The sequence below is a fragment of the Peromyscus maniculatus genome, chromosome 3 (assembly GCF_049852395.1).
Source record: "Peromyscus maniculatus bairdii isolate BWxNUB_F1_BW_parent chromosome 3, HU_Pman_BW_mat_3.1, whole genome shotgun sequence".
NCBI lineage: Eukaryota > Metazoa > Chordata > Mammalia > Rodentia > Cricetidae > Peromyscus > Peromyscus maniculatus.
This window is the reverse complement of record NC_134854.1, coordinates 40,541,865-40,567,733: the sequence shown is the minus strand read 5'-3', so window position 1 is coordinate 40,567,733 and position 25,869 is coordinate 40,541,865. Positions and strand designations below refer to the sequence as shown.

Below are 25,869 nucleotides of genomic sequence, written 5' to 3'. Positions count from 1 at the left end.
GTCTAAGACTTCAGAGGTCTTGGTTAACATGAGACTGTTTTGTCTGGAATTATCTGGGAGGAATTAACAAGCAATTAGCTGCTGGGTGGCAATTGACCATGAATAGACTCACTTAGATGGGCATCACTGTTTTGTGTTTGGATGGAGGGAAGGGGGCAGAAGATATGAGAATTTGGGAGTGGGGGATAGAGAGACACTGATTAAGGTCAAGGAAAGAAACCACAGGCAGACTTGAACTTCACAGCTGTGCCTGAAGCTTGCCATAGTCATGTGGAATGAGCGTTTTGCTTCATAAAACAGAGAGGATAATTAACATGGGTATGTTGTGAGGTAATGAGTGACCAGAAATTCACATGTGTATCTTGTGGCCCTGAGACACCCTCCCTCCTCATGGGGGCAGAGATCAAACCCATGTTGTTTCATATGCTAAGAAACACTCTACCACTCAGCTAATCCCTATTATTTCCTCTGTTTTTAAAATAAAAATCAAACAAACAAAAAACAGCACAAAATAACTAAGGGGACTAAGACACGGCTAGGTAATAGGGCAGCTGCCTAGCATGCCTGAGGCCTTGGGTTCCAGTCCTAGTATCTCTAACAATCAGAAAACACCCCAAACACTCCCATCTCCAAACTATAACTAGCACTTAATTACATGTGGCAGTGGAAAGCCGGGCTTGTCAGGAAAGGAGCCCGAGACAGCATTGCCTCTGGAGGAACAGCAATCAAAATGAAGATTACATTTTCCTGTTTGCTTCAGGCTGGATTCTTAGTGTACTTTTTATGTGTCAGTATCAAACCCAGAGACCAGGGTACAAGGTTATTTAAATATTTGATTTAATTTCCTAGTTCTTAGTGAAAACAGAAGGAGAGTGTCAGGAGAAAGAGAGAGAGAGAGAGAGAGAGAGAGAGAGAGAGAGAGAGAGAGAGAGAGAGAGAGAGAGCTAGAGAGTCAGAGAGAGACCCACCCACTAGCAGAGCTTGGAATTTCCTCTATAAATAATTTACATTCTAGAGGTAAAATATTCATCTTAAGTCTATGCTGTGCAGTCACCTCTTAAGGTGCTGAGCATGGGCCTGTTTCTCCCTGTGGGCTGTGGTGGGAGCAGGGAGCACCTGGGAGCTTTTGGGCATAGTTAACAAGAGGAAGAGGGTGACAGAAAGGGACCCTCCAAGTCCACCCTGCAGCTGCCTTTGAGACTGCAGTGGAGAGCTGAGGGCTCTGTTGAGCTTGTACATATCCACTAATTCTCAGGGTGTCATCATCAACGTCCTTTATTAGCGGTACAGTGCTTGTGCATATCCACTAATTCTCAGGGTGTCATCATCAACGTCCTTTATTAGTGGTACAGTGCTTGATCAGCCTGGATGAACTGACTTAGCAAACCATCGGTCTTCAGAGTAATAACAAACACACTGCATGAGTAACCACATCACAGCACCAATGTTTTTCACCAAATACCATCCATAAGAGGCCAGTATTATATACTCTGAAGACCTCTAGTTTAAACATCTTTATTGGCCACCAGATTTTCTCTTGTGTAAATTTCTTATTCTTTTTCTTTTCTGTTAAACAGTTACAGATTTTTCAAAAAAAAAAAATTCTTTTTCTGAGACTCTCTGTGTAGCCCAGTGTAGTGCTGACTGGCTTCAAACATGGAAATCCCCCAGCCTCAACTTCTCAAGTAGCTGAGATCATAGGCCAGCACCACCAGGTCTGGCTATATAAGTTATTATTAGTTTTAAAATGTGAGTTATTTACTTACTTATTTAATCTTATGTATATGAGTAATTTGCTTACATATGTGTATGTGTACCACCCGTGTGCCTGGTGTCTGTGGAAGCCAGAAGAGGGGATTGGGTCTCCTGGAACTGGAATTACAGGTGGTTGTGAGCCACTGTGTGTGTGAGTTGGGAACTGAACCTAGTTCTCCGAAAGAGCAGCAAGTGCCTCTAATTGCTGAGCTGTCTCTCCAGTCCCCATATAAATTCTTTACACAAAATCCATGTTCTGGTTTTAATCTGGGCTGTCCTCCACTGGTTCCTGCTTGAAACACTTGTCCCTCAGCTGGTATGCTGTTTTGAGAGGCTATGGAGCCTTCAAAAGGTAGGACCAGTTGGTTGATGGATGGACCTTTGAATGTTAACTGCCTGGCCTCTGATTATGGCATCTCTCTGTTTTCTTGCCCACCATTATGTGTTGTGAGGAGCCGTGTGTTTCTGTTTCCATGAATGCCACATGTCTTCCCACCATGATAGACTGGAACTCTCTGAAAACCACGAGCCAACACAAACTTCTCCTTCTTTATTTTTGTAAGATATTTTTGTCACAGAAGCACAAAGGAACTTCACCATCTGAATAAAGTCCTTAGCTGGTTGGGAAATATCTGGAAAAATATGCTTTCCAGAACTAACAGACTATCTTTTTGGATATAATATCATTGGTTTTACATAGAGACTGAAACTTTTAATGTAGTTATATGTACCACGATTTCATTTATATTTTATATTTTACTAAGACAAACTCTACACACATACACATAAAGACTGTATATATTTGGATTGTGTACATAGCAATAGTCTACATTTCTTCCAGAAGGTTTAAGTCGTGTACTCATTGTCTTTATATTCATTTGTAATTGTCGTGTGATGTGAAGCAGGGAGCCTTTTTCCTCCCATTTGGACAGTGGCTGTTCAGTATGAGTAATTAAAAAGTTCACCTTAAACAAGAAACAAATTTGTAATGTGACTTTTTGTCATATTCCAAAAATCTCTAAATATGTATATTTTAGGATTTTTGTGGTGTTCTTGATTTTTAATTCTTTTTTAAGATCAACTTGTTAAGTGTTTAGAAAGCCACAAAGCAATATCATCAAGAAGTGGTTGTATCTGCAGATCCATAATTTAGAATTGACACAGTTAAGATTATGAGTCTTTCCACAGATGGACATTTTCTAATGAGATGTTTATCTTTGTGGGTCTGCCTTTTTTCACTTAACAGGGTGACCTCCAGATCCATCCAGTTTTCCTAATGACACAATTTTGATCTTTATGGCTGAATAACATACACACATACCCCACATATCACAAACACCACACACACACACACACACACACACACACACACACACACACACACACACACACTTTGTCTGTTTACCTGTTGACAGTACCTAGCTGGTTCCATAATTTGCTTGTTGTGAATACTGTTACAACAAATATAGATATTCAGGTATTTCTATTGTATGCTGACTTTGATTTCTTTGGTATATGTCTAGAAATGGTATAGGTAGATCATATAGTAACTCCAGTTTTGGTTTTTTGGGGAATCTTGATACTGATTTCCACAATGGCTGTATTAAATTCTAGTCCTATCACTGGTATATACCCTTCTCTTCTCTGCCTTTCAAATTGTCAATACCTTTTGTTTTCATTTGTTTTTGTGTTAATAGCCATTCTGAGTGGGTGAGATGAAACCTTGCAGTTTTTAGATCTGCATTTTTTCATATATTTCTGCCAATTTTTTTTTAGTTATTTCCTTATAATGGATTAAGGAAATTCTCCTGTATTTCTAAGTTGTTTAATCTTAAATATTTTCTTAAGTTTATGGATATATTTTGGCTGTGGCATGAATATTGGCTTTTTCATATTTAATATGTTGCATGATGAGTTCTTACTTGGACATGTATTCATGAGTATGGACATCAATGGCAGACTTGAAAGGAAGAACCAGAATTTCCATTTCTACATACTCACTGCTTCCCTGAACACTCCATCTCATGTTCTGCTGCTCAGAGAGTGAGAACATTTCTTGTGGATCCATGCTGGATCAGTAATGCATGGAACCTACCACAGAACAGAGACAGCCCTTTGGACATGGCCATGGGATATCTCTTAGTTACTTCATGTTCCTACTTATGTCTACCAAGTCTTTCTTTGAATATTGTGTCTAGAACTGAAATCAGAACCACAGTCCCAAGTCAAATGCTGTTACTTAAGGATATTGCTTCCTTGCTCCAGCCAGGGATTTGATTTGCTTAAAAAACAAAACAAAATGATCTATCTATCTATCTATCTATCTATCTATCATCTTTTTTCCTTTCTCCTTCCCTCCCTCCCTCCCTCCCTCCCTCCCTCCCTCCCTCCCTCCCTTCTTTCTTTCCTTTCATGTGTGTGTGTGTGTGTGTGTGTGTGTGTGTGTGTGTGTGTGTGTGTATGTGTGTGCCTGCCATTGTCATTTTGTGCATGTCAGAAGAAAACTCTTGGTATTTGGTTCTCTCCTTCTGCCATGTGGGTCCTAGAACTGAAACTCAGGTCTTCAGGCCTGGTAACAAATATCATTATCAAATGAGTCATCTCTCCAGCCCCGATTTGCCTTTTCCTGTGTTCAAAATGACCTGGCACTTAACTGAACACAGCCTTTTCCTGTGTTCAAAATGACCTGGCACTTAACTCTAACTTTTGTAGCTTTTATTTATGTAATTCATGACATATGACCCCTCTAGTCACTTGTTTGGGAATTAAGAGCCATGGTTAGGTTCTTACATTGATTCTTGTAAATTTTTATTATAAAAATTTTTTATCAACTTGTCAATTTTAAAAATCAATATTCAGTTATGTCCTTCACACAGCTCTGTTCTTCTGAATTTGGTAGCCCCTAACTCCACCTGAGTCACTCCTGAGAATGGCAAACACAACAGGACTGCAGATAGAGTCCTGAGCTGTGCTGGTCTGAGGTGCTGCTAGGATGATGTTAGACTGTTAGATGCAATGAAAACTTGGGAGTAGAGTGTGGGTAAAATATTATCTGAGAATCATTGAGAGGCAAACCAAGGGACTTGGGTAATATAGAGGAGAGAGAAATAGAAGAGCAAAGGTCAGAAAGGGAAGGAGGGATAAGGGAGCTAGAGAAGGCATCAGATGTGTGTGTGTGTGTGTGTGTGTGTGTGTGTGTGTGTGTGTGTGTGTTGGGAATGGGGAGAGCCCAGGGCTAAGTAGCATGAGAAAAGATGGCTTCATGGAAGAGCTAATAATGATGCAAAGAATGCCTGAGAATAAATGACCGTTGTGTGTGCATGTGTGTACATGTCTGGGTGGTTGTAGTGGAAAGATTAGGGACAAAATTAAATCCTAGCCCAGCTAGAGAATATTGGTAATGCTTTTTCCCTGAAGCTACAGGATGAGTGTCCATGACATCATTATTTATATCAACTTTCTTTTTAGAGCAGTTTCAGGTGCACAGCAAAGTTAAGTAGAAGGAATGGAGAGACTGTATAACTTCTCCCTTCTCACACATGTGCACCTTCCTCCACTGTCAGCATCTGTAAATTTGCAACAAGCGATGAACTCATCGGTTATATTAGGGCTCACTCTCAGCACAATGATATGTTTCCACCATTATACACACTAAGTGGTTTCACTGCCCCCAAATCCTGTGTGCTCTGGCCCTTCACTCCTCTATCTATATGTTTTTGAGGACAGGTACATCAGAGTTGAGACAAAGTCTTATAGCCTAGGCTTGCCTCAAACTCACTAGGTAGCTGAGGATGAACTTGAACTTATCATCCTGCTTCCATATCCCAAGTACTAGGCTTACACACATGTACCACAAAACTTAGATTATATATACTTGTTTAAGTGTAAGAAGTATCTTTTCTCAAAACAAAAAAATAGTAATGTTAAAGTATAGAAAATAGTTTTTTTTTTTTAAATGACAAGGGTTCACTTTGTAGCCCAGGCTGGCTCAGAAGTCACTATATAGCCCAAACAAGTTTTGAGTTTAAGCCAATCTTCTTGCCTTTCAAGTGCTAGGATTACTGGTGAGTACCTAGCACTTGAATGTCTGGCTGAGTCCAATCCTTGTTAGGATCTGCCTAAGAACTCTGGAGGAAATACAGGATTTGGGGTAGAAATAGGATTTGAAAGAGAGACCAAATGATAAAGAAGTAAAAATAATAAAAAGTAAAGCAATAGAGGGAATTTGGAGAATTTTTGCTAGTTAAGTTTTATCAGTGTGTTGTACACAGGCTTGGGAAGAGAAGAGGTTTGGAGTCCCTTCTGGAAGTCGTGGGAGGTGCCCAGAAGGAAGGAACGGAACTGTTGTCAGTCAACAGGCAGCGCTGGTCAAGCTAAGTGTGGAAGCAGAGAGAAGCAGCTCTGCGGAGAGCCTTTATCCAGCAATGCCCTGCTGCACAGAAGTGGGAAGAGCCTGGGTGTGGGTGGTGGTCCTGCACTGAGGGCTTTCAAGGCGGCACAGTTTGGGGTGCTGGCACAGTCCATGCCAGTCAGGTTGAGCGTGGTCTATGTTGGTGTTTGGGTGTCTTTTGAGGTAGTTTTGTTCTCAGGGATCAAGGCGTGAAGGGTAGGAGGTGTGCAAATCTGTCTGATAAGCTTGTTGCAGATGCTGCAGCCTGGCAAGGAGTCCTAGGGTGGGGTTTGGAGCTGGACCATTCCTAGGAATCTCTGTAATGCTGGGGAAAATCCTTACAGGTTGGTTTGGGCTAAAAGAAATCTTCATGGCTCATTTTCCTCAGGACAACTCTAATAGGTCTTTAAGGCATCCTAAACAGCATTCATGTTAACAGTAAGATCTGGAATGGATTCATCTGTCAGAACAGGATGCAGCCTAGGGGACACAACTATAATTTGCCAACTTAATTTTAGTTGTAGAAGCAGCTGTGTAGTAATAATGATTGGAGATCTGGCTCCTTTCCTGCAGAATTTTTAGCTAGCCAACTCCTGTTGCTCTTGTATATGGTTTCACTCCTTATTTATTAGGGATTATATTGAGAGTGCCAGTTTGGGGAGCTTACTTCTAGCATTCAGAAAGAAGGAAAATGATGAAATCTCCGTACAATGAAAGGTGCTGAAGAAGTTGTTTTCCTTCAGATTTCACGACAGAGGGGATTTAGTTCTGAAATTCACTGACCCAGGAAAGATTTTGCTTGAGTGAGGCCAAACTGGCAGAGTTATTCTAACATCATAGGAGTGTAGGAGGGTTGTCAAGAGATATTCCTGGGAGTGTTTTAGAAAGGCAGGCCAGCATCAAAACAGCCTCAGGATTGGTGAAGAGGTTGGAGTTCGAGGGTCTGCCTCAGGATACCATGTGACTGAATATCTTTGAAACTGGAGCTTCTTGAGAAATATCTTTCTTCATCTTGTGTTCCCAGAACCTGGCAAAGCTTGGCACATACTGCCTGTTTCATAGATTTAAGGCAGAATGAATTGCCATTATGTAGAAATCAGGAGGCCACACGAGAGCACACAATGGTTGCTTGTCAAAGCATCATGTCCTAGAGCTTCTTATTTGGGAAAGGAAACCCGTGAGGTCAGAAGGGAGGTGAATTGAGTCTGTGTGCTGGAGACAGGCTGCCAGGAGCTTTGGGCATCTGTGAGATGGTGACAACAGGCTTGTAGGTCTTTCATGTGTTATTCTGAGAGTAGTCAGAATCCTGAGCACATAGAAAAATCACAGTAATGTGAGAGGAGCCAGGAGTCTCCCAGCTGATACTATCCTTTTGTCTCTAAAAATGTTTATGTGTGTGAGTGTTTTGTCTGTATACCATGTGTATGCCTGGTGCCCATAGAGTTCATAGAGGGCATTGGCTTCCCTGGAACAGTTACAAATTGCCATCTGAACCTGGGTCCTTTGCAAGAACAGTGCTCTGAAACCATAGCCACTTCTCCAGCCTCAGTATCTTTTTTTTTTTTTTTTTTTTTGTCTTGTCAAATCTTTCTTCCCTTTAGGTCTACCCGAGGTTGGCCAGTGTGCATCAAGCATGTAGGATGCCATTGTTCACAGAGAGACGGTGGTTAGTTAGCTGGCTCAGGTCTGTGTTTGTAGTGGGTCCTCTATCCTTGATGACTATGAAGAGAACTGTTGAAGAAAATTTGCTTTCAACTTCTGGCTATTTTGAGGCATACAAATTACTAAAAGATCTTACATATATAACCAATGCAATGTTTAGATTCTTAGATTTTTTTTATAAATACAATTATTACTGAAATTAATGAGACTGGCAGTTTGTTGTTTCTCAAATTGTGCTGAATCAACAGCCTCCTGCTTAATTCAGAAATTCCCAAGAGGTCAGAACAGTAGCCCTGGGCAGGGTGCAGGTACTACCAATTTACCATATTTCCTAGAGGGCTGTAGTTGTACACTTCAGGGAAGCTTCCAGATAGCCATTAAGAAATGCTAGGGGTTGTCTAAAAGTGGAGCAATCACTCATCTAAATATCATTTTCTTCTTTTCCTTTTCCTTCAATGAATAGAAAGATGACAGAATTATAGTTAATTACAATAGTAAACAGGTATGGTCTGGTATGATACAGGATGGACACACTTGGATCGTTCTGTAAAAATCTCAAGTTATTTAGATAAACATTTGTTTGAAAAATGTCCAGAAGGAAAATTTGGATTGGTAAGCTTGGGACCTCTCTTACTTTCCAATGTGGCATTTCAGGACAGTATTTTCTGCTTCAGGATTAAATGGAGAAATATTCCTCAATACTGTTATAAATAATTCAAAACCTAAGAGAGCTCAATGTGAACCATTAAGAATGTGACCTGCAGTCACTCACCAAGTACAAGAAGAAAGCATCTAGATCATATATTACCAGGAAATGGCGGGAGGCCCATCAGTCCACAGCGGAGTCCTTTCTGTGCATTTTTATGGCAGAGTTGTAAGGATTTAAACTATCCCAGAGTCTGGACTCCGCATTTAACCTCTAGTTGAGGTCATCAGTGTTCTCATGTCATCATGACATGGTGGTGCATGGCACAACTCTCCCTCCCCACTAAGCTGTCCTTGCAAATGTTGTCTCGAAAGGGTCTTAAGATTCAATTATCTATCAGAACCCATTTAGGCTGTTGATGCCAGGAATGATTTTTTTTTTCAATTTGCAAAGCTGGGATAAGCTGATCAAGGAGAATGGCATACTTTCATAGGAAACACATTAAGACTGCCAGGGTGTCTAAAGAGCTTACTGAGGCTTAGGTGAGTGCAGAGAAAGGTGTGTTTAGGTAGATGCATTATTAGGGAACGGAGAATAATTAAGAAGAATTTATAAGCCATAGTGAGCCTCACTTTAGATGAAGTTTCTTGACCTGGAAAGTAAATCACTTTACTTTCTCTTCTCAAAATCTCATTTAGAATGTAGCCCTGTGCAGTTTTACTTAGCAAATAGCACCTGATAAGTATATAACAGAAATGATGTTCTTTGCACTTAATTCTTTTTCTCCCCTCAAATTATGAACTTCTAGAAATGTTGTCTTCTGAGGTGCCAGACTTCAGACATAAAGGTGATGAATATCCTAAATCATTTGTGATATGCTAGAAACATACAATTTGTATTAAGCATAAGAATCTGTGTTGACTCAGAAGGACAAACATGGTATGTACTCACTCATAAGTGGATACTAGATGTAAAGCAAAGGATAATCAGACTGCAACCCACAGTTCCAGAGAAGCTAGATAACAAGGAGGACCCAAAGAGGGACACATGGATTGTCCTGGGAAAAGGAAATAGATTGAGATCTCCATGAGTAAACTGCGGATGAGGGGGCAATGGAGGGTAGGGGATGGGGATGAGAACATAAGGGAACAGGATGGTCGAGCTGGAACAGGGACAGAGTGGGAGAGCAGTGAAAGAGATACCGTGATAGAGGAAGTCATCATGGGGATAGGGAGAAACCTGGTGCTAGGGAAGTTCCCAGGAATCCACAAGGATGACCCTAGCTTAGATTACTAGCAATAGTGGAGAGGGTGTCTGAGCTGGCTTACCCGAGTAATCAGATTGGTAAATACCCTAAATGTCATCATAGAGCCTTTCTCTAGTAAGTGATGTAAGCAGATACCAGGCCGAGCTCCAGGAGTCCAGTTGAAAAGAGAGAAGAGGGATTCTATGAGCAAGGGGCATCAAGATCATGATGAGGAAACCTACAGAGACAAAAAAAACATGGGAACTCATGAAACTTAGATCAACAGCTGTGAAGCTTCCATGGGACTGGACTAGGCCTTCTGCATGAGCAAGACAGTTGTGTAGCTTGAACTGCTTACAGGCCCTCCTGGCAGTGGGATCAGGATCTGTCCCTGGTGCATGAGCTGGCTTTTTGAAGCCCACTATCTGTGGTGGGACACCTCGAACAGCCTGCAGGCAGGGGCAGGGGCTTGGACCTGCCTCTACTGAATGGACCAGGCTCCACTGGAGACCTTACCTTCTTGTGGGAGGGAATGGGGAGTGGGCTGGAGGGGGGAAAGCTGAAGGGGTGGGGTGGCAGGAGGGAAGAGGGGGATCTGTGATTGGTATGTAAAGTGAATAAAAAATTTCTTAATTAAAAAAAAAATCTGTGTTGTTAGTGAGTTCCAGGACAGCCAGGGCTACAGAGAAAGACCTTGTCTCAAAATACCAAACAAACAAACAAACAAACAAATAAAAAACAAAAACCCAACAACAAACAAAACAAAACAAAACAAAAAACCAAAAAACTAATACAAAACCAAACCAAACTAACCAACCAAAACACCTAAAACTATGTTGTTTGAGGAGGGTCTTTCATAATTGATGAGCTGAGCTATGGAATGGGAATACTTACTCTGCTTTCTGCATGTAGGAGGTGGGTTACCTTAAGAAAGAGGTGGGTGTTACAGAAGCCTTGAGTATACAATTCCAAATATACCTTTTTGGCATAAGAGAGATTTTGATTGGCTGGGTGGTGGTGGCACAAGCCTGTAATACCAGCAGAGGCACATGAATTTCTGAGTTTGAGGAGAGGGAGAAGGGAGAGGGGAGAGGGGAGAGGGGAGGGGGAGGGGGAGGGGAGAGGGGAGAGGGGAGAGGGAAGAGGGAGAGGGGAGAGGGGAGAGGGAGAGGGGAGAGGGGAGAGGGAGAGGGAGAGGTTTTGAGCTAATTATTTTGACACATTAGATGTAGGAGAAGCTCTGGAGAGTAGAAGCCATCTTTTGTGAGAGTCATTTATGTGGATAAAAGAATCACCTCTCTGCAACAGGGAGTAAAAGATGCCTCTATACATCAGAGACATGTGAGAACATGGACAACCGCGCAGAAGTCATTGTGGAATTCACTACTGAGTTTCTGCTTATCTCTCTATCACTGCCTTCTAGTTTAAAATGGTAAGACCAAACTCATCACATCTTTGAGATTTCCTTAGGTCTCTGTGTAGCTCCCACATATACACAGGTGTAGACATTAATAAACCTGTTTATGTTTTGTTTGTTAACTTGTCTTTTGCTTTGCAGGTATATCTCAACTAAGAGTTCAGGGTGATAAAAGGAATTATTTTTCTTCCTTTATAGTTTTGTTCTGTCATTTCTAGTTTTCTTCCTTTTCTTTTTCTTCTGTAGGTGAATAGGTAAGACATTAAAATTTAATGCTATTTTTAGTAGTATATACTAGGTATGGTGGCACTCGGGGAGGCTGAGACAGGAGGATTTTATGTTGGATGTTAGCCTGAGCTATACAGTGAATTTGAGGCCAGTCAGAGAAACTTAGTGAGGCCCTGTTTTAAAAACACAAAGTAAGCTCTCCATAGAAACAAAACAAAAACTTCGGCAAAACAAGACTGACAAAGCCTCAAAAGGCAGAAATGAGCTTCTCCTCATCTCTGTCACTGTGCAGGGACACATGCGGTCATCCTCAGTTCAGAGGAGACTGGCACTGCCTAGATCTGTGGACCAGGCACAAATGAAAACTTCAGAGAGCAGGGAAAAGTGCTAAGGAAGTATTGAACTATAAAACCTTTCCCTCCCTTCTCATGCACTCCTCCACCTTGTCACAGAGTTTTCATTTTTCTATTTAATGCCATTTTAAGTAAATGAAAATAAATTCTTATCATTTTGCTGTTCATCTTTACATTGGACAACACCTGCTTTAATTGCAAGTGTGTTTACTCATTTTTATAGTCACTAACATCTAAGTGGCACAGTCTGTATTTTGTCCCTGCAGGGTGTTTTGAACTAGCTAAGGAAAACAAACAAACAAGCAAACAAGCAAACAAGCAAACAAACAAACAAACAAACAAACAAACAAAGCAAAGTCAGGAGGCAGAATGAGTTCCCCTAGGGGCAAAGAGGCTCAAAACAGCTGCTCAGGAGTGCTCTACACGGCTTAGGACAGAGAAGACCCTCAGAGATTGTTGCTCAGGCCTTTTGGCTTTTCAAATTCACCTTCCTGTTAAGTCGTTAGTTCAACACATTGTCTCCTGTTTTGGAACACCCTAGAGAGGAAAGCTCCTCCTCACTGGTGTTATGTATAACCCATAGCAGATAGGTTGCCTCAAAGGTATTGGAAACTCCCTTACTAGGTAATTGGGTCAGAGGTGAGCAGTGGGCTTTCTTCTTCTTCTTCTTCTTCTTCTTCTTCTTCTTCTTCTTCTTCTTCTTCTTCTTCTTCTTCTTCTTCTTCTTCTTCTTCTTCTTCTTCTTCTCCTCCTCCTCCTCCTCCTCCTCCTCCTCCTCCTCCTCCTCCTCCCCCTCCCCCTCCCCCTCCCCCTCCCCCTCCCCCTCCCCCTCCCCCTCCCCCTCCCCCTTCTCCTCCTTCTTTTTATGTTTTACATAATTTTTTGATGTAAATTATATGGAAGTTAGACACTAGCATAGGTCATAATTTTTTTTCATTTTTTTTATTAAGAATTTTTTTACTCACCCTACATACCACCCACAGATCCCACCTCCTCCCTCTTCCTACCCCCCAGCCCTCCCTCCCAAGCCAACCCCCATCCCCACATCCTCCAAATCAAGGTCTCCCATAGGGAGTCAGCAGAGCCCAGCGCACTGAGCCGAGGCAGGTCCAAGCCCCTCCCCGCCGCACTTAGGCTGCAAGCAAGGTGTCCCACCACAGGCACCGGGTTCCCAAAAGCCTGGTGGCCTTGTTTCTTACTGAGCTGTGACATCCTGTCCACTGTCTACCAGACATACTGCTGCCCTGCCACCAACAGTTAAGGATGGCCACTTTGCTCTCAGTCTTGTCAGCAAAGGTTTAGCCTGATAGGTCCTGATGGTCCAGAGTGCAGGAAGGTAGGCAGGAACCTGCTCCGCAGTTGGAGGGGAGGTAGGAAAAGGAGTAAGAGGGACTCATCTGTTCTTTCTCTCCCTCTCTCCCTCTCTCCCTCTCTCCCTCTCTCTCTCCCTCCCTCCCTCTCTCCCTCCCTCCCTCTCTCCCTCCCTCCCTCCCTCCCTCTCTCCCTCCCTCCCTCCCTCCCTCCCTCCCTCCCTCCCTCCTCCCTCTCTTTCTTCTTTCCTTGCTGACTCATCATTTTCAGCGTAGAGCTGACCTCTCAGCTGTGTGTCTGTGACTGTGTGTGTATGTGTGTGTGTGTAGAAGTTTTGATGCTTTTCTGGATACAAAGAAAATTTCCACAAATGAATATTTCCCATCCTACATTTGTAGCTTCTCTGGACCGTACTTTTTTGCTATTCTCCTTTCCTTTCCCCTTTCTCTACCTCTGCCTTTTAATTATTTGTTTATAGGTAATTAAAAGTTCTCCTTTTCTGACTGGATGAGGTAGTCTCAGCGCTCAGTGCTGGGGAGGTTTCCATCTGGGTATATTCGGGGAGTGCTTGTTTCCCAGGACTGCAGGGAGCCCAACAGGAAGAAGGGAGAAAGCTAGAGCAGGGAAGGAAGAGTGGGAGAACAGATAAGAGCAATCAGGGAGAACAGAGAGAGGAATGGAAGTGGAAAGGAGGAGAGGGAAGAGGGATGGGAGAGGAGCCAGCCTCTCACTTGCTGTCCTTACAGGCTTTGTGCAGAGCAGGGGCCCTGCCTGGTTGAAGGCAGATGCAGTGGGAGTCCCTGGGTGGCCAGTGACCTCAAGTCTTACTCTGCCTGCTTTGGATGTTTGAAATGGTGACCACACACATTCCGAGTCTCTCCAGACAGACTAGCACTCTGAACAGGTGTGGGTGCCTGAAAAGTACTGGGGTGAGGATGGGCTTAGATGTTAAAATCACATGGAACAGAAGAAAAATGGTGAGTTCCACTTCAGGACTTCCCCTGAAGTCCTAGGAGGCGTCCACAAGATCATCACCAACAGGAACTTTTTTTCCAGTGTGACTAATGCCACAGCTGTAAAAGCCAAGAGTATTTATACCCCCCCCCCTTTTTTTTAAAGCATTGATCATGCAGTCCAGGTTGGCTTCCAATCTGCTGTGTAGCGTTGGATGACCTTGAACTTCTGATCCTTCTACCTCTATCTCCTCAGTGCTGGGTTATCCTGTGCACCACTTGTTAATATTCTGACCCCAAGGCGCTGGCCTGTGTCCTGATGTAAAAGCCTCATTCTAAGGAAAAACTCCTCCCCTTCCCCTCTCTCTCCTCTCTCTCTCTCTCTCTCTCTCTCTCTCTCTCTCTCTCTCTCTCTCTCTCTCTCTCCCTCTCTCTCTTGCACTTCCTCCTACAAGGTGCTTACCTCCTCTCTCTCTCTCTCTCTCTCTCTCTCTCTCTCTCTCTCTCTCTCTCTCTCCTGTCTTTCTCTTCATAACTCGATTATAATAAACTCTCCATGTGGATGCAGTGTCTGGGTTGTGAATTACTGGTGATGTACTACCCTGGTATTATCTGTGATACCTCAGTAAAACCCCCCACTCTATCCCCTACAGACAAAGAGAAGCTTAAACCAGGATTCCTAAATGTGGATAAGAACTTAGACCCCTTTTCCCCAGGTGGCTGTATCTGCTACAGGGACTTTGGAAAACACAGAGTCAGGATATTCAACCAAAAGACTAAAATAGGGAGGCGAGTTAAAATAAATTATATGGTCTGTGCCTTTAAGAACTAGCCTCACAAAGAAAGGGGTGTGCTCCTTCCAACCTCCCTGCTGCAAGTGAGAGATTTGGAATGAGCCTCCCTGCCAAGGCTTGTAAACTTAGAATATACCTTGCTTATGCATTCTGTACCTGAAGTCTCCAGTGGCAGCTTTGGGGACACGATCTGGGCATAACACAGGCCAGTTTGGGCTATAGAGATCCTGTCTCAAGACCAAATGGGATGGGAATATGGTGGCACATGCCTTTAATCTCAGCACTGGAGATAAAAGACCCAGACACAGTTTCCCCAGAAACCCAAAAGAGCTGAGGAAAGAGATATCTTAAAAATGAGTCAGTTCCCCCTTCCTGGAGAGGGTGAAGTCAGGTGTTTTCAAAAGAACAAAGTTAGGATGTCTGATGGTAACCAATTAACCACAAGATGCCCCTCTCCAGAGATAACATGACCAGATCCCGGAGATGAGTTGTAAAACTTCTGACAGGGCAAACAGATAAGCTAGAATAAGATAAAGTCCAGGCCCAGGAAAAACTGGACCAATCAAGGATGGACCCGTAGTAAACCCCTCCCCTCTAAGAAATTTTATGGGTTTTGCCTATAAAAACTAACTTCCCCAAGAAAGAGTAACTCTTCCCTGCCTCACTTGAGATGGCTTGAGATGAATTCCCTGTCATGACTTGCAGCAGAAGTAAACCTTGCTTTTGCATTCTGGTATGCTTGTCCTTGGTAGTCTCTCTGGGGGTTACAATGTGGGCACAACATTATCCTGTGCTACGGACTGAACCCGCAGCTTCATGCATGCTGGTCAAGCTCTCTATCAACTGAGCTACATCCCAGCCTATAACTTTAAAGTCTAAAAACTAATTAAAAACATTTTTTTTTAGTGGCATTACAATAAACTTTCCTCTTGGGCCCTGCTGGAGAGTGCCTGTAGGTGTGGGGAGAGAAAGAGGTACTCGTGCCTGGGTGAGACTTCTAGCCTGCCATGATTCTCAGTATCAGTCTAGAGATTCAGACACAAGAGCCGGCTCTGTCCAGAAATCCCCACGCACCAGCATCCTTGTCTTGCTGGTCTCCCAGCAGGGCACATCTCCCCTCCCCCACTGACCTCCAAAGCCTACTTCACTGTGATTCCCCTCTGGTGGCAGCAAGGAAGGACTAATTTTTCCAAAGGGCAATAGGATCCCATCTACAGTCCCGGAGAACCTGAGGTACTTCAGACTCTTCCAGGCCTGGTAAGAAGTTAGAATGTTTATTTCCATCTTCAGAGAGAATGCTAAAGAACTGCAGAGAAGGCTTCCTTTCTCCAGAGCAAAGTTTGTCTAAGTGGAGACTGTGGGCTCCTCTCACAGAATCACAGCAGACACTTAGTTAAGAATGGAGTTCTACTGCATCTCTGTGAAGGCGGTGCCAGAAACCACGTTTGAAGTAAACTGAGTTGCTCTCTTCTGTCTTGGACATTTGCAAATCAGTGTGTGGCAGTGGCCTCACACGGTCACTTGGACAGTACCTAGGACAGACTGCCAGCATGTTTAATTCCTAGGTCTGGAGCTTAATAATGTACATTTCGACCTAACTTCTAGATGATGCTGTTGCTTATCTGGGGGCTGTGTTTGGAGAACAATTAAAACAATCTGGACTCCTGTCTGTCAGGCATAATGTACTTTCCAGGAAGCCCCCAGAATCAGCGCTGGAGGCAGTAGTGGTGGCAGGTTTGCTTCCTGTCTGTGTGGAAGGGCAAGGACAGGGACTGCACTGCAAGGCCATTGCCCCAGGCATCAGGCCAGCCTGCAGGACTCTAGGTGGACAAGTGTGAGTGGGTTGACCCCAAGGTTCTGTGGGTTGTCTCTTGTGACTCTTGGAGGTCCAGTTTGGTTTCAGGCCTCCCTAGGAAAAAGAAACAAAGGACTGGAGAATCTAAAGCCTTCTCAGTAGGTCCCAGAACTGTTCTGGAGTAACTGTACATACTTAAGGTAGGCAGAGTTCTCTGTGATTTCTGAAACGATGGCTGGACGTATTCACGTGGTGAAAGGTGATATTCAGAGGTCTCAGGAGCAGTGCCTCCTTTCTTCCATCTAGGAGGAGTTTCAGGCTGAGGCTGTGGGTCAGCGGTAGGATGTTACAGGAGCTCATCTTCCCTCCCTTTCTCCCTTTCTTCCTCCCATTCCTTTTCTTTCCCTTTCTTCACCCGCAGTTCCCAATTTCACCACTTGAGGTCTCAATAGGACAGCGATTTTCTTAGACCTCACTTGCTTAGGATGGATTTGGAACAAACCTTTAAAAAATGAATAAAAAATAGCCCCTACTCCTTCCTAACTCTTTACTGGCTGATTAGTTCAGGGGGAGCTCTCTGAAAGTCAAAGAAGTATTGGGCAAGGAGCTGACATCTGATCTGTTCAGCATCCTTAATGGGATGACTGGCCCTGTGGCTTCCTGAAGATGCTGTTTTCCTTTTCCGAAAGTGGTATAGCTCTCCTAAGTGGAAGACTAGTAACACCAAGACATTGATGCTCCCTAACAAGAGGCTGGTAGATTATTTCTTCAATTTCTAGTTGCTGCAGTCTCCACATAACAGGTTGTATTTGTCAGTCTTAAGCAAAATGCCATGAGATGTAGCTTTAAGAATCCCTCCACACTTCCCTGCCAGATGGATCACTTCCAAGCCTCTTCTTGACCAAAATTTGGAGCTCAAATTTTATCCTGTCAATACTTCTCTAAGTCACAGTGTTTTTACTTTTCTGTATTTTACCCAGTGGCTTCTGAACCTAAGATGTCAACACCAAATTAACTCTGCGACATTCCATATCTGGTTCTCTCCTCCCAGTCAGCTTTTAATCACCATCAGATTCATGGAGGGTCCCTGCAAACTATTTTGGGAAAAGTTACATTTAAAACTAAAATGGGCCAAACTGTTAAATTCAGTGATGATTCTTTGCCCCTAAAAATGGTTCACCAAAAGGTCCATGTATTTGCTATGGAAAAGAAACCTATGAAAAGGACATTGCATATTTACTCAATATTTACATTTTCATAATTGTACACATGAAGGGATGTAGCTAAGAACTGAGGTGAACACTGACACATGTATGCTTCTATTGTTGCCCTTTTGGCTTTTAGGTTATTCTGTATTGCAGAGTTCCTGGCCTTCTTAATTTAACAACATACTGGAAAAGAGAGGCTGTGACCTTCACCTACTGGGTTCCAGAGCTCAGTTAGTGAGCAGTATCTTGGGAGATTGACACCAGTTGATCTGTACATTTCATAAAATGCTTCCAGATTTCAGAAATCAGATGGCTAAACCTGAAACATGCATGTCCATGTGAGTTTGTTAAGATCATGTCTCACTTGCACTTTTCCTCCTTGGCCTTGTTTTTCTTCAGTTAACAACAGATACAGCTCTTGTTTTTCAAGGCTGTCCCTACCTGCACAGCCTAACCAACTTTCCCTGTAACATACTGTGGAAAATGCAGGTGGAAGCTTCCCCCAAACCAGCCCAATGAGCAAGTTTGTGTTAATTAAGCAATTAATGAGCAAATTTGTCACATGTACTTCTTTTAGTCAGCTGTTCTGAATTTACAAACAAGGACTCCATGATTCAGAGAGCCACATTACCTCAGTTTGCCCATGTCTCCAGTGGCAGAGCCATGAAAGGACCTGGAACCCTTTCTGGGGACGCAGACCCATTTAGTTCTATTTTTACAAAGTTGCTCTGGAGCTCTGTATATTATTCTGTCCAGAGAGAAAGGATTTCTAACTCTGTACTGATGGGATGCTTTGGTGGAAAGGGAAGAATGAGGTTTTAATGTGCCTCCAATCTATCCAGGACAAACTACTTTCTCTTGTGAGGTCCCAATCAGTTAAGGGGTCGGAGCAAAAGATCCATCCCTAATAAGTTTTGGCTTTCTGCATGTCTAAACGATGGGTTGAGTTCTCAACGTTGCAGAGTTTGAGTCTCAAACACTGTTTGGTCAGATGTCATAAGAGCATTTTCAATTTTAAATTCTTATCATTTCAGAAAATACAACTCAATAAGTTCAACACACACTGAACATTTAAGTGAAATTGAGAACATGAGGCAGTTTTAGACTCCAAACTACCGTCAGGTATGTGCACACAGCAAGTGTGCAGGTATGTGGCAGGGAACAAACGGCAAGGCAGGACTGTATTTATTTTATGTGGGTGCTGGGGATTGAACCTGGGGCCTCATTCAAGCCAGGCAGGCGCTTTACCACAGGACTATATCTCCAGCCCCAGAGCTGTATTTTGATATTTCCAGATATACTCTTGTTAGATACAACTATCTCCCCTCATCAATTTTCTTATTCTAGAAATGTAACTTGCCCTATATTAAATTTACTTAGAGTGCAAATATAGTTTGTGTAGGATCAAGGGACACCAAGAGGAGTAGTGAGTATATGTGTGTGTGTACAGTGAAGGCCTGCTTTACTCATGTCTAACTTAAGGCCATTATCCTTTCTCTTTTATAATATGTTTTATTCTCCACATATGTGTGCTTGTTTATCACATACTTATGTGCAGAGAGAAAATAAATAAATGAAAATATTCCTACCCCTCTCCATATCCCGTTACCCGGTGTGATGGACTCCTATGGACAGAGCAGCAGTCCATTTAAGACCCCTGCCCCGAACAGGTCTGGGAGTTGGTGAAGGTCATGGCCTGTGTAGAGCAGCCTTTGCAGGTCTCCACCTTGGAGTGGTCTATTGCAGTTAGGCATGGGTAAATGCCTAGCATTCTTGAAGCTTACAATCCCCAACTTATTGCCAGATAATAGCAATCCATTGTATTCCCAGGACTCCTAGCTCGCCGGGAAGATACCAGGCAGACAGTTGTGTGTTCTCTGTTTCTTGCCCTGTGCTGGACTTTGTGTGTGGGTAAAACTCAAGTATAAAATCAGGAACAAAGACACAGGATCTATGGCTTAAAAAACAGTTCATGCGACCCAAGTGCCAAGCGCTGGAAGCGGGAATCGGAGAACAGCGGAGCAAACATGCGGGAACACAAGGCAGAAGCGCATAAAACATACGGTACCCACAAAGAGCCATGCTCACACTTACATGGTGTGGTCTCACACTACCTTAGTCTGCCTTAAGCATTTCCATCATCTGAGAGTGTGGGAGGGAAAAACAGAATAGTTAAAGGTAAAATAAGTTAAGAGCTCACTGCTATCTTCTTAGAGACCAAAAGCAACACTCCTGTTCATAATTCCATTCACACTATGCAGGGACACATATTGTGGGGGAGAGGTTTGTAATGAGCAAAAGCTCAGTCCTGAGAACCCGGATGCTGGGGTCATTCCCTGGCCCTGACTCTTGCTAGCTGTTTGACGCTGGGCAATTGTTTTTATCTTTTTGTTTTTTCATTTTCTTATCTGCAAATGCATCTAACAGTAGCACTTACCTCATGAGGTGAGGATGCCTGTTGAGTGTCACACATAAAGCAGCACTCAGGACAGTCCAAGTAAGTCAGTACCCAGAATTCTCCAAGTATTCAAAACAATGATGTCATTGTTAACTGTATCTTTGGCTACTTTTGGCAATGCAGCTGAGACCAGAGGAATAAAAATGCATAGGAAGCCAAAGACTCAGATAATTTAGTTATTTAGTAAGAAAAAGAACCAAGGAGAGGACAAAGTAAAAAAGGCATGGGGTGAGAAATAGCTGTGTGTCATTACAGTTCTTTGAGGGCATCGTTTCAAATTCTAGATTATCCCAAAGTAAATCATAGTGTGATTTGAAGAATAATAAATAAAAATCAATTGTATACACATAGATCAATTAGCCTGAAAGCCTGTTTCACACCCAATAATTCAAGCTCTATTTACATCCTCAGGTTTTGTACTCTGGTTAGATGAGATGCCATTCTGCATGTTCTCTGTTGCTTGAATCCTGTGGCTCTCAGAGAACTGCCGAAAGGTGCATGTGGAGACCAGAGTGGCAGTGAGTACCTCTTGCTGGTCCAGGCATACAGGAGGGAAGCCTTCTGTCTCCGTTCTTTCTCAGAGCCATCTAATCAGCATTCACCTCACTTGGCAGGGTCTTGTGGTCCAAAGAGAAAGAATGGGACTCTGAGAGGGAGGTGACATTTTAGCTTAAAGGAAACTTTCAAGCAAAATGCCCTTGGATGACCTTGATGGAGTGTGCCTCCTCTCACTATCCCCTGTGGTCATGTTGTGAAACTTTGTGCTCTGAGCATGGCATGGCTATGATGAAATAAGAACAGCCGTGATCACCCTTAAAAAAGATTGGGCCCAGTACTATTCCCAGTACTATTCCCTCGTGGGAGGAAGGGAGGAATCACCAGGCCCTTGAAGGATACACTGTTTAGGGGAGGGAGAGAAGATTAATAGGTTTTGTAACTGTTGGTACATTGACATGCCATGTAACTCTAGTCAAACAAACTGGCTCATCAGGCTGAACTGGGGTGGAATCATTTCTTTGGTTTGTTATTCTCTATTTCTCTGGGGTAAGCAGAAATAGACCATAACCCACAGAACAAGTGTTAGTTGGGCAGTGTACAATTAGTTCTTTACTTTTTAAGTGAGTTCCACTCTCTCCATCTCCCAATGGTAAACTTGTGCATGTACATGCCTTCAAAACTAGATCTCACAAAACACCCATGGAAATAGCATGGATCTCCCAGTAATGAGCTCCCTGTGTCCCAAGTATATGCAGTTCCTCCCTCTTCAGTGATTCTGGCTTTATAGATGTTCAACCCCCTAGCTTTCCACGTGATCCTTTTCTTTATGTTTTTTCTTATTGTTATTCTATATATCACCGATCTAAAAACATTTTCAGGGAAGAAGACCAAGGCCTGTTTTCTAACTGTTCTTTTTCAAAGTGACAAGAAAGCATGGAATTCCTGTGCTGGCTCATTTTCTGTTATTTGGTAAATGGCTCATGCATTTGGGCAAAGAGACTTGACTTTTGAAAGTTGGACACTAGAGCCATCCTTCATGTGAAATGAAAAGTCATTGTAAATTTACAGCTGGTGGACTGTAGAAGGGAAGGATAATGGAGAACATGCTAGAATATGTTTAGTAGTCTAGCTCTTTCCTTTTTGCCAGAACAGGTGAGACACAAGTTTGTCCCTGAAAGGACATAGCTGTCTTGTTCAGCTTTAAGCAGTGTAGCTTCCTCCCTCACACAGGGTCTGTGGTCCACTGTGATGTCCTAAGATCACTGCTTTGAGCAAGGTTTTAGTTTTGTTTTTTTTTTTTCCCTAGGAAATTGTGGGCTCCCAAGTCTATGCTTCAGTTTCTCATACAGCCTCTCACTATGCCAAGTGCAGCATGCCTCTTGCTGTGGGAGTGGCCTAGGGTGGCTGTGATCACAGCTTCAGGGCTACAGCATGGAAGCTGGCTTTTAAAAGACACAGTCTTAGATCTTTCCCATCACAGGTACTGTTTCAAGGACATGGATTACATTACTCAGGCTACAGAACACAAAGAGACACCTTGATCTGCTCAACACCTTTTTGAAGGGATTCCATTTGCATCAATAGAATGTGGCTCAGGCAGCAGGTACCTGGGAAGAAGGGACAGCGGAGACTCAAGGAAACAAGGGGGTCTTTCAACCTGAAAAACCAGGCCTAATGAATTGATACTTGCAGAGATAATGACATTTAAACAGAATTATTAAGCAATTAGTCAAATTATAGTTAGGATGGGAAGTAGGCGATTTCAAAGGAAATCATTAAAAGAAAGCTATTATTGTGCTTTGGAGTTTTCATCCTCCATCATCACCCTGCATTTTCTTCCACATGAAATGAAGGTCATTATTTTGGCCAAAAGGTATGCTTTTGTTTGTTTGCTTTCTTGTGGTACAAAGGAGCCATATCTCTTGGGGGTGGGGATGGTATCAGTGAGCTTCTTAGCTCACAGGGGCACACCTGAAGGTCTGTAGCCATTGATGCAGTGAAGACAACTCTTGGCATCATTATCAAGCACAGGATGCATTTTAGTAAAGTGTTCAATACTAGTGACTTTTGAGTTCGGTTCTGGCTCGCAATCCATTCCCAAGGCAAGTCAGAGGTCTCTCCAGGTATTAACTGTCAGCTTGACAGAACCCAGAATCATATGGGAGATTGGCCTCTTGGGACTGTCTTGATTACATTAACTGAGGTGGGAAGACCCATACAGTGTGAGTGGCACCATTTTCTTACTGGGATGCTGGACTGAATAAACGAAAAGGGAAACTGAGTAGAAGCACCCATGCATTGATTACTGCCATTTCCTGATGCATACAATGTGAATAGCTCTCTCAAGCTCCTGCTAATGTGACTTCCCTTCTGTGATTGAACTGTGAGATGAAATAAATCCTTTCTCCCTTAAGATGCTTTTGTCAGGGTATTTTTACATGTTAGTATCACAGCAATAGGAAAGGAAACTACAGCAGCAGGCATAGGCTGTTTCTATGGAGGAAATGATAGAACAGGTTTCACCACTAGACGAAAGCTGATGCCTGGGTAACCATGAGAATCTTTCTGTGTCCTATGTTCATCTCATCACAATGGCTGACTTTTTATTTTTAAAGATTCATTTTATTTTATGAAATAAATAAAAACAGCGACAGACAAAAACTGTGGTTTTTGTTTATCTCAGGAGCAGAAAAACCTGTTTTGCCTGCATGCATGTATATGCATCATATGCACGCCCCATGCTGATGGAACCAGAAGAGGGCATCAGATCCCTTAGAACTGGAATTAAGGACAGGTAGGAACTGCCATATGGGTGCTAGAAACTGAATTTGGATCCTTTGCAAGGGCAGCAATTGCTGTAGAGCTCTGAGGCATCTCTCCAGTCCCATAATAACTTAGTACCTTCTAAGGGGCGAGTGTGTGTGTGTGTGTGTGTGTGTGTGTGTGTGTGTGTGTGTGTGTGTGTGTGTGTGTGAGAGAGAGAGAGAGAGAGAGAGAGAGAGAGAGAGAGAGAGAGAGAGAGAGAGAGAGAGACCCCGGAGGACCGCTGGTTGGTGGCAGTTGGGAACAGTAATGAATCAGTCTCAGCCCTCTGTGTAGGTAGGCAGTGTAGGAAAGATGAAGTATTCATGGTGCAGAAGGGAAGGAGCACTGGGGAGATGAGGACGGGGAGGATAAACATGGGAGGGCAGAGCAGGGAGCGATCCCTCTGACTGTGCTGGATGATGGATGAAGACCTACCTGCCGTTTCTCATCCCCAATCTAGCTTTCTCTGATGTCAGGAATGGTGACATTGTTTTCCTGTGATCTAATGATAGCACAGAGAACAAACATGAGGATCTCATCAAGAAAGTGTAACTCTCTTTTGGGACTATGAGACACCTCATTTGCTACCTTTTTGAATTATAATAGGGCATGAAGTTAGCTGTTGCAGAAATTATTTTAAAGATCATTTCACTTTTATATTAGCACTACAAATAAGAGGTAGCTGGAAAACATATTGAGCTAGTCATCAGGGAGATTCATGGAATAGGCAGAAAAAGATAACAATGAAAGGTCTGCACACAGGAAGATATGTGTGGGAAAGGAGACTTCTAAGTGCTTAGGAACAGCTGCATAATGGTAATCAACACATGCATGCATAACACGCAATACATACTAGACTTCAGAGAGGACTGGGGTTGTAGCTCTGTGCTTAGAAAGCAGATGTCATTCTTGGTCTCACTCTACTTTCCACAGTTTCTTTTAAAGTCTTTTGCTGCATATTCACAAGGAGAGGCACAGGAAATGATGCTCCTGAGATAAACAAAGCAAGCTGACTAGGAGAGTCACCAGGAAAGTTCTACCTTAGCTATGTGGTCAGGCCTCAGAATAAACTTCCATGTCCCTTTGGGCCCTGAAAGTGATTCCTCAGACCATGGATCTCTGAGAGTTCTCACTGGAAAAAATATCTTTTATTTTTATCATTGGTAAGATAAAACACAGACATTTTTTTTTTCTGAACCCAAAGACTCCTATGTTCTAGCCAAGACAAAGGCAGTGGTGTACAGTTTTTATCTGTCTTTCCATAGTATGGAAGATGGGAGATGGTGGTTTTTGTTCATTTGTTCTTAGAAAAGGCATAGCGTTAACCCCACAGAAGGCAGTCTTTTTTGTGTATCTTACAGGTAGGCCTTTTTGCTAGTCAAAGGATTCACTAAACATAATAATAATAATAATAATAATAATAATAATAATAATAATAATTAACATTCTGAAATTCTGTTTATTAAATGGCATCATTTATAGTACCCAAGACATTAAAAAGACAGTTGTTATGTTTCCATTGATTTAACATGAGCTTGAGTGAGCAGCTTTCTCATTTATTTGAAACTTTAAAAAAAATAACTAAATGTCCCTCTGAATATTTTTATGTTTTACTTATTTTTTTTTTTTTATATCTGGGTGAGTTACAATACGCTCTAGGAGTTTGGGTTCTATGATTTAATTTTCCACTTCCCAGGTGGTGGTAGATAATAGGTGGAATGATGACTGTTGACCAGTTTTTCTCCTTCAAATGCCTTGCTTCCAGCCTTCAGTGTTTATTGGTGAAAGGGAGCCATGAAAAGAACATACATGAAATAAAGTCCTAGTGAAACTCATTTTCAGTTGAGAGGCCCCTCAGGGAAGAAATACAGGGGGATGCTACAATTTAATGTTGGAATCAAAGAGACCTACCTAAGGTTTGACAAGATCTTGGCCACCAATTACCCTGTCAGCTTTCTTCATTTTATAGAGTAGGAAATAGAAACTCTGGGCAGATATACCCTTCTGGGGACAGAGACAGTGGTAGACTTCTTAATTTAGGATCTAGGATTCCCTATCACAATGTTTCCCATTTTTTACTGTAGAAGAACATTTAAAAATCAATGATATAAATCAGGTAACTAGGTTAAATATCTATATCAGACATGCTTTGGACTAATATTTTTATATTTTAGAATATTTCCAAACACAAAATTCATTTGTTTTTCATGTACGCACAACCTCAGGTAATTTGGCACAATAGTTTTAGTTTGCCTGTTTGGATTGTGATTCATCTCATGAGGTCTGGTCTGGAATTTTCCACTTTTCACAAATTGATGCCCCAAAGTGTCAGATTTTGGAGGATTTGAGA

The 25,869-nt window shown here is 42.6% G+C and overlaps 1 protein-coding gene across 2 annotated transcripts in view; it reads right to left on the bottom strand.

The window, feature by feature from the left end:
- Lhfpl3 (LHFPL tetraspan subfamily member 3) overlaps nt 1-25,869 on the bottom strand; it is a 568,397-nt gene that overhangs the window by 32,593 nt on the left and 509,935 nt on the right. The window contains exon 3 of one of the 2 annotated variants that reach the window (XM_016008807.3): nt 19,853-19,900. The exons of the other annotated variant lie outside the window; for it this stretch is intronic. Within the exon in view, the coding sequence (XP_015864293.1) occupies nt 19,884-19,900 (17 nt within the window). The 3' untranslated portion in view covers nt 19,853-19,883. The remainder of the gene's footprint in view (nt 1-19,852; nt 19,901-25,869) is intronic. 2 annotated transcript variants of the gene reach the window in all.